The sequence below is a fragment of the Heterodontus francisci genome, chromosome 9, assembly GCF_036365525.1.
Source record: "Heterodontus francisci isolate sHetFra1 chromosome 9, sHetFra1.hap1, whole genome shotgun sequence".
Lineage (NCBI taxonomy): Eukaryota > Metazoa > Chordata > Chondrichthyes > Heterodontiformes > Heterodontidae > Heterodontus > Heterodontus francisci.
In genome coordinates this window covers 82,182,288-82,191,882 of record NC_090379.1, presented here as the reverse complement: position 1 = coordinate 82,191,882, position 9,595 = coordinate 82,182,288, and the positions used below count along the sequence as shown (strand labels likewise).

The 9,595-nt window shown below is 39.4% G+C and overlaps 1 protein-coding gene across 3 annotated transcripts in view; it reads right to left on the bottom strand.

Moving 5' to 3' along the window:
• Positions 1-2,415: 2,415 nt before the first annotated feature.
• Positions 2,416-9,595, bottom strand: part of cdin1 (CDAN1 interacting nuclease 1) — a 142,389-nt gene continuing 135,209 nt past the window's right edge. For all 3 annotated transcript variants that reach the window (XM_068039389.1, XM_068039388.1, XM_068039390.1), the window contains one exon: positions 2,416-4,877. In XM_068039389.1, coding sequence (XP_067895490.1) covers positions 4,724-4,877 — 154 coding nt within the window. In that variant the 3' untranslated portion in view covers positions 2,416-4,723. The remainder of the gene's footprint in view (positions 4,878-9,595) is intronic.

Genomic DNA, 9,595 nt, shown 5'->3' with positions numbered 1-9,595 from the left:
ACAGTTATGCTAGTGGCAGCTCCACATCCCCAGATAGGATTTCCTACATGGCTCCTCCCCATGTTCGATTTCCGGGACGTCATGCGGGTGAGCTGTGAAAGAAGGTGGCCTATTGCTGAGATGCAGATGCATCTGCCAGGACGGGGTGATGCCTAACCCCCTTGCCATCGCCTTTGTGGTAACTCCCTCCCCATGTCGCGGCCCCTCCCACATAGCCACACGTAAGCCCCAAAGAGGTGATATGTATGGATAACTCACCTTGGTATAACGAAGGAGGTCATTGATTCTTTTGCAACACTGGATCAAGTTCATGGGGTGACCCCACGGCTGCTGACCTCCTCTGTGATCTCCATCCAGGCTTGCTTGGTAAGGCGGGAGGATCTATTCTTGCCATCCCTTGGAAGGAGTAACTCCTTTCTTTTCCTGGCAGTCTGGAGGAGAATCTCCGGGGAGGCATCGCTAAACCTTGGGGCCACCGGTGTCTTCCTTCGGACATGGTGCCAGGTCACTCCTGCTCAGTCCCAACAGTTGTTAGTCCTTGTGCCAAGGTGGGGGTGGGGATCTATATGTTCCAACAGCACTTTAGTGGAGTCCAATAGCACTCCAGCTTCACTGCCTCACTGAAAGGCAGCAATACAAGGGCTGGCTGGCAGTGCTTTAATTATGGCACCAGCAACTGTGTTGGAGTCATCTGATGCCGTAATCTCTGCATGGGAGCTCGCCCCCGTCATGTAACTGGACAGGCCCTGTGCCTCCATTATGGTAAGAGGCTGCCCGCGGCGTCACATGCTGCTATGGGGGCACAAAATTCAGCCCTCCGTTCCTGAGTTATTCTTCTATAAATGCACCTAAAACATCTATGCCAGTACATTTTACATTAAAAAAACTGCCTACTTCCTCTTTTACTGAATTTGTTTTTAAAAACATGCAGCTGGAAGAAATGTAACCAATTCAATATGAATTACCTCTCTTACAAGCAACTGAGAGATGAAAATTTGTGGGACTACACTAGGCTGGGTGTCTTACCCTCATTTCAAGCTAATATACTTCAAAGTGTAATGTAAACCAATAGAATGGAAGTGGGAGAAAGTCAGAGCCTAATGGTAGTGGGAAACTAGGTTCATATGCTGTAGGAATGTGAAAATGCATACATTTATTGGAAAGATGCACTGAATCCCCTTCAAAATAATTCACATTCTATATTCACTACTAGTTCTTGGTCACCCTTTCACAATTACATTATTGAAGGACAAGAGGAGATTGTAAATAAAATGATTGTAATTGGAACTGCTTGAAATCATTCAAATATACAACAGATTGTCCCTTTCAAAGGATATGCTTTCAATTCGCAAAGCTTTGATAAGTTTAGGGCACCAGGCCTTTAAACATTGCATCAGGTAGTTTTTCCTGCTCTCCATTTTAATTTTCCAGACTTACTTCCAGATTTTCATTATTTTCCACTCAGGCTTTTTTTTTTAAAGTGTCTCCAATGACTCAACATGTTTATCTAATGCGTGACTGAGCTACATCAACCATATTTGATACCCAGTCTATACCTACAACCAACAGATGATCGGGGCATTCCTGGGTTTTACGTTGGGGTATGGGAAATCAACTATGTTTTCCAATGCTCGGCACTATCCGAGCAACCCCCTGCTGCAAGTCAGTCAGGCCAGGTTGGAGTTTGACTGTAACAGTGATCCTATCGGCTGAAATACATACTGTCAAGGATCAAAAAGTAACAATGTCCACTTGGCTGAGGCACTGGAGGGCACTAGGTGCCCATGAAATTATATTCAATGCCTTCAAGAGAAGGAAAGGAAGAAAACTGACAAAGAGAAAAAATTGCAAAACAAACTCAGATGATTCATTACTGTATTAAGTAAGGCTTAATGATGACCTGAGCTACTGTTTATATTAAATTCGTCCTTAAACAATAGGAGGAAGGGCAGAAACCAAACAAACTGAACTGTTTTCTTAAATGTGTTTAGTCAGAAACCAATATCATCTACAGTTACTATTTAAAAGATTAGTGATTTAAGAGCACTTTCTAATTATGATGATTCTGTTGTCTGGACATATTCCCAACAGCTCTAAATAAGGCTAACATAGTGAACTATCTAACTATACATCAGAAAGGGATAAAGCTCCATGAATTCTAGACTTAAAATGAATCAACGTCTACAGAGATGATAAGTAGCCTTTTTGGTTATCTTGTTTCAGTTAAAAGCTTTCAAAGCAAGTGTATGGAGTTCTCAAAGGTAAGATCTTTGACTAATTATTTTCTTGTGGAAAAGTGATTTCATGCAAAAAATTGTGAGAAATTACAAAGTTTCAAGAGACAGAATTGTCAGGTTAAAATACACAAGTATTGAAATTGACTCTTCTGAAACTATTTTTTTTTTAAATGGGTAGTCATGAGTTGGAGGAGAGTTTTAACTGTCCTTCAACTGCATCTGAGCTAATTTTAAGTAGTAGCTACAATACAATATTTCATAAACAGACATACATTCATTCCTCTAGTTTGAACAAGTGAACATAGAATGGAAGACTGCATTTTGAATTCTGTTTTATGCACATTTGTGTTTTCTGACATGCCGTTCATTCCATCAGCAATCCCCACACATTGTAAACTACAATTAGACTGAATGCAACTTTCTAAGGCAAAGGCAATTCATTGGCGTTCTGAGGAGTTCTTTTATGATTATACGATTGTTTTTCTGAAGGGGTTAGGGAAATTTTTTTCAGGTTTGGGTTTTTACTACCAATAAGCTCCCAGTTCTCAATGAGCATCACTTATGCGTAAGATAGTAATGACTTGCCAAAGCAGAAATCTGGGTTCAGCTTAGTCTCAGAAAGACAGTAGATAAGTTAGGTGCATTATTTGCAGTAATGTGGGACTTGTACTTAATTCTATTTATAAAACAGCTTTATAGACAAGTAAAAAGGCAGAGCAGACAACAACTGCACAAGTATGTGATACTTAGACCTAATAGAACACAGCATCTATAAAAGCATTTACAGTGTTGAAAAGAGAGCTGCCAATATCACCAGCTGGCAAGGAACTCGAGTGTTTCATTTAAGTACGATAACTTCTGAATCAAATACTTAAAAGCACCAAGGATTTCATTGCATTTTCCTCAAAAAGTCACTTTAAACTTGATAACTGCAACTATCACAATGGCATTTATTAAAACACCAAATATTTGATACTGTAGAGCAAGGAAAGTGAGTCCAATTTCTACCACTTTGTTGAGTTTTGCAGTCGTATGGAGAAGGTGGAAGGTATTTTCCTCACTGTCGGGAGAGGGAGAAGAGGGGGGGAAAGAGAGTGAAAGTCATAGGGAACAATGTTTTGCAACTCCTGGTGTTGCTTCATTGGAAGCACAGGTGCAAGTCTGGTAGCAAGTCTCTTACCTTCTTGGTTGTAGGAGGTGCAGTGTCCAGTTGGAACTGGAGGGAGGGGAAGATTAAAAGAATTTTTGGGTGGAAAAGTACAAAATAATGCTCCAAGAAAAATCAGATCATAGAATTACAGAATTGTTCCAGTGCAGGAGGCAGCCATTCAGCCCATCATGTCTGCACTGTCTCTCTGAAAGAGCAATTCACTTAGTGCCATTCCCCCACCTTCTCAATGTAACCCTGCACATTCTTCCTTCTCATGTAACAGTCTATTCCCTTTTGAATGTTTCAATTGAACCTGCCTCCACTACACTCTCAGGCAGTGCATTCCAAATCATGGTTAAAATTAATTTGACATATTTCCAAAAACAATTAAATCAAAGACCTATTTATTAAAATTAAGACTATAGTTGTAATACACATACTTATCAGAGACCAATATGTCTTTTAGCTCACAGCAGTTGTCCAGACCAGAGTTATACTGCCTTTCAGACTTAATGAGCAATTCCAAACCTGGATCCATGTGTATACAATGGATATCAGCTCCATAACCAATACATGCATACATCATTTCAAAAAAAAGCACTCAGTGAAATTTAAGAAACTTCTGCTTTATATTTGCAGCCAATAGCTACAAAAAAGTGTTTTTAATGTAGTTATTGTCAAGCAGTTGCGGACTTTAGAATTCACCCAAAATCTTGTCATACATGTGAACTCTCAGTAAACAAAGTTCATCGCTGCCAATGAACTGGAAAACATGTTTGAAGCATCTAACAGCTAGGAATTTCACTCTTTTTATTTTAAGGCATTACCCATTCTGATTGCTGCTCTGATGAGCAATACTACATTTTGCCATGATGCAACATTGATATTATAACTGCACCCTTTGTAAATCAATTTAGATGAAGTTAAAGAATTTAGGCTGTTTTAAAATTGTGCAATATATTATAAAAGCAGTTCTCCCCCTACATTCACAACACAGCAATAAAAACAATTAACTTTTCAAACAGTTAAATAAACTTTGAATTGCACCTTCCAGCATCAGAATTTTAGCCTTCTCCAGATATGGAGAAAAGAACTCGGAAGTTGGAAAGATTAAGACTATCTATAAAGTATTGACACAGACAGGGATGCTGATAATGAGTGGTACGCATCTGTAGTTCTTGGCTGCTCGCAGAAGTGTGTTGCTGAAATAAAACAGAAACGCTGAATGTGTTTTTCTAAAGAGGTATGATGGTGACCCAGGGCAGCAGTTCAACTAAAGTTCAGGAGAGATGTTGCCAGCAGTCTGCACAGCAGAAAGGCAAAATTACTTCCGGATTCACCTCTTCTTTCCACTGTCAACGCTGGTCATGGAGCAGTGCAAGGTTATGATGTCTTCAGGGAAGCAATCTTTTAGTAAGATTCCACGGTCACGATGACAGTCCAACTCCTCAATAAATCCACACCAGTAGATCACTAATCCAGGTCCAAATCTGAAAAGTAGATGTAAAAATTTTTTTAAAGTTGCATTAAAGAGCACAATGACAATACAGCATAACATGGCTGTATTAATTAAATGAGACTAATTTTTTTCAGACGACATTGACGATCAAAGTTTTGTAAAAACGAAAATCTATTGATACAAGATGGCATCTCGTGCCATTGCTTATCAATAATGTTGCCTGGGCAAACAATGCTAGTGGCATTTGGCCATCCATTGTTGCTATGCTGCCAAGTGGGACTCACAGCAATGCTGCTGTTTGTTTTTCTCATGTGGAGGCTCTAAAACAATATCTTGAGCACTTGAATGCAGGCTTAACATAAGCATTTAAAATTAAATTCCTGATTTCACTAAGAATAAAGGGATATGGATTTTTGATCAAACTAGAGAGCACTATTCAGGCACCTAAGCGATAGGACATTTGCTTTTTCATCGACTCTGTTTTTTGAAAAATATTTGGGGCCTATTTGCAAGAGGTGCAGTTACCTTAAACTAATCGATTATGGCGAAACAACTTCACACCAGTGGGCCATACATGGCGGATCCAAGTGGGAACAACAAACACCAATAATGCCCTGAGTCCCATCAGGCAGCATGGCAACACTGCACACACAACCAGTGATGTTTCAGACTGATCAACAGCCAGCCACCATCACTGATAAGCAATGCAAGCAGCTACAAGTGTCTTGCTTTAGAACAAAAGTCCCACCTCCTCCAAAAGCAGAAGTATACACTCACTTCTTCAGTCATTCCCTTCAAGACCAACAAGGAAAACCAAATCTCACCCTCACTTCAACCTGTGCAAGATAACAGTGGCTACCAAAATGTGTCAGGTGGTGTCATTTTGAAGTCATATTGTTATAGGGTGGTCTACAGGTCACACTGCAATATTTAGGCTAGGTTCTTGTGTTATGTTATAGTATCTAGTATTGTTCTGAATTTCCTGGAAACAATTTACTCCTCTTTCTAGTGCAACTAGTACCCCAAGAAAATGAACAGCCCCTGTGTGCTCTTTGCCTGAGGATATAGTAATCTGCCTCTGAGGGACTGTTACTTCTCAACTATTGGGAGACTGTACCAAAAGACAACAATTACAACCACAGGATTTCTGTGAAGATTGCAACTGGTATGGCAAAGTTATAGCTTTTCCGGGTGAAGAGGGAGGTAAGAAAACAAAACAAAAGGGAATGGGTTGCATGTTTACTATGCACTTCAGCAAGAAACTGTACTATCAGCTTTGTGAAAGGAGTTACTGACAGCTGAGGGTATGTTTTACCTTTGCTGGATGAGAACATTTACAAAAACTATGTAAAATGATGCACTTTAGCCTTTCAGTGCACTAAACAAATATATTTTGGGACCAAGGAAGTAAAAATACATTAACATATCTTCCATGCATCTGAATGTTTAAAAATTAGGACATAATGCAAATACTATTTCAACACTTAACAATTTTGCTTTGCTATTGTGAATACTTAACTATAATAGGCACTATCAAAATTGGCAAACAATTGATTGTTCTAATGCACAGTGCTGGAAATAAAAGTTCAACATCCAGGAACTGTGCTGTAGCCTTTAAATGGATATGCTGAACCCACCAGGCAATCTCAGGAAGTAGCCCCGTGGAACTGTTGACCCACCAGGAAGTTAGGACCTTCAGCCAGAGTTCATAAAGATGTAATCACTATCAGAAAGTGTCACTGCTAGGTCTGTACATCAGAATCACAGTTTTTCTTACTGCAAGCATCCAAACAAGTCATTGGATTCTCAGTGTTATTGTAAAATATTTGCAATTAAAACTGCCAAATTATTAAAACATCCTCAATAGGAGGAGGATGAGCCAAGCAAGCAGAAATGTTCTGCTGCTGTTCTAACATTCCCACATCCAACTATCTTCCAGTATCGTGATATGTAAAATCATAAAAGTACCAAAAGTTATAGAGTAATACAAGGTGGTTAAATGTACATAGAGCACAGTCAATCTGGTGGGAAAACACATTTTTATGCAAGTCACAATTTTTCAAACAATTTCACAGATTATACAACAGTTTTAGTGAAGGATACAAGGATACTCAATTATAAAAGACTTAACTGGTCCAACTCATAGCTCTGGATATATAAAATATAGATAGTGGGTTTCATATATATATATATCCTATGGAAAATATGTATTATTATGAAATTCATAGGCAGTCATCAATTAACTATATTCATTAACCATACCTATAAAAAAGTTTTGAAATAAATACTTTTACACACTTTGTGTAAAACGCCTACAAATCATAACTAAATATTCTTTTTTAAAAATTAAATAAAGAGAAAGAAAACTATAATTCGCATCCAACTGATTACACAATATGCCCAACAGCAATTAGCCTGTAACTGATCTCAGAAGTTGCCTGTTTTTGAGCAATTGGAACTTGTGGGCTGAATTCTATAGGCCCACTGCAAAGAAAAATGGCCCGCACATGCAGGCTGCTGCCAAAGAGCTGCCTCGATTCCAAGCGCGGCGGCTTATTTAAATAGCCGGCGCCACCCCCGATCACTTGAAGGGGGCAGGCTGTCTGTCCCCGGCAATGGCGTCAGCTGCCTGTGCGTAGGCGCTAAAGCCATTTTTAAAGGGCTGTCAGCCCTACCGGTAAATTTAAATATCTAACGTGAATGGCATTAAAAAAACCCTCTGTTTTGCACCTCTCCCACCCCCAATAACAATTAATTAATTATTTGCTTTCCCCCCCCCCCCACAAAAAACTTACCTTTACTATCTGACCTTCCCCCTTGCCCAGTTGCACAAACTTTAAACTATAACCCTTCCCACCATTCCCTTCACTTGTGATATTCATTTGACCCCGTTCCCCCCACCCCCACACTGAGAAACATACCCCACCCCCCTCCCCACCAGTGTTGTGCCTTGTTTCCCCAGATGCTGGCCACTGGTATGAAGATCGCGGTGATACTTCAGGAGGCGATGGGGAAGTCACAAATGCAGGTAAGTTAATTTATTGAAACATTTAAATTCTGGCCCCATCGCCAGGTTGCGGGGGGTGTTGGTGGGGGGGGGGGGGGTGTGGAGGCCAACACGAGGCCTTGCCGCCGCCAGCAATATCAGGACCGGCCCTGCTGGCGTCGAGGCCCATGGCAGGCCTCATCTGGGGCAATCTTCATGCTCCCTCCCCTGCTATGGATCCTGACGTCGAGGCCTCTGTAAAATTCAACCCTGTGTCTTTAAATGCAGGCTAGATTAAACACAATCTACCTGACTACTCCCCATAAAAAATTGTGTATCTTCTACCTGACTACTCCCCATATGTGTATCCTCTTACTATAGATTCCTCACAGCAATTTACATAATAGAATGCCAAATTTGACTTTTCTTACTAATATAAAAGCAAAATACTGCGGATGCTGGAAATCTGAAATAAAAGCAAGAAATGCTGGTAATACTCAGCAGGTCTGGCAGCATCTGTGGAGACAGAAGCAGAGTTAATGTTTCGGAACCTCTTGACTTTTCTTACTGCTGTGTAGCAAACACGAATGCTATGTCTGACCGAGAGGTGCAGTGCAAGTAAACTTAATAGTGACAAAGGATCTTCATGTGAAACATCAGATGACAAGCACTCTGGTATGAGGATTGTTCTTTTCAAATTGTGGATCACAAGGAAATTATATTATCCTAACATATTAATGTTAAAAATGCCAGATTTTCAGCTGTGAGGTATGTAGCCCTGTCTTTCCCATTTAAGGAGAAAATAATTTTCTTGGAAACAAAACTGGCCACAACTTAAAATTGGTATAATGGGAAATTGCCAAATAAATCCGGGCACCATTTTAAACATATTTCAGTCTTTGTCAAAATACAGGAGAGAAAAAATGAGCAAAAAGCAATTTTAAAAGTTATATTACGCTGACTAAGTTTGCTTTCAGCAGCACTTTTCAAAATAATTAAGCCTTTAAACAACAGTTATGAAGGCACACTCTTTTGAAATCATTGTATTTTGTTTGTGTGCCAAATGATTTTGTCACTCTCAGCCAAATACAAGATTGTTTAACTTTATGCCAGGCCCAGAAATTGAAAGTGGATTGAGGAGACACTATTGTGTGCTGAAACATCGCTCAACACAAAAACAGTTCTCCTCTCTCTTGTCTATGTGTCTTACAAAATTAACTGACCTGTAATTAAAATGAAATTGCATTTCAGTACCATAGAAGTTCTAGATAAACTCTTTTGAGATTAGTTTTCTAGGACCTCACCATTTTAACAATTATACACTTGAAATACAAATTACAGATTCACATAGTTTTAATTGTACATAGTATCTCAGTATTGTGACTCGCTGTATATCATTTGGTGGTCTTTTTGTTGTTAAGGTCAAGTTTATGTACAAGTTGCAATAAATGGCATTATGATATTAAAAGAATAATTACACTTTGGAGCCCTAAGAATCATATTCAAGACGTTTCTTAGTGTAAATTCCACAACTTAGAATAGTGGTCCAAACCATTCCTGCCAATAGTGTGCCACAACAGGCTTCTTATATTTCTTCCCAGCCTCATTCCAGTACTTTTATTTTAGTTTTATATAATCTTTTAATAATACTGTTGGTTGCCTAAATCTTTCCTCAGGTATTGAATCGTTACAAACTTATACGTCAATTTCTTGTTATATGTTGCTATACGGAGTGTGATGGTGACCGCTTCACAGAATCACAG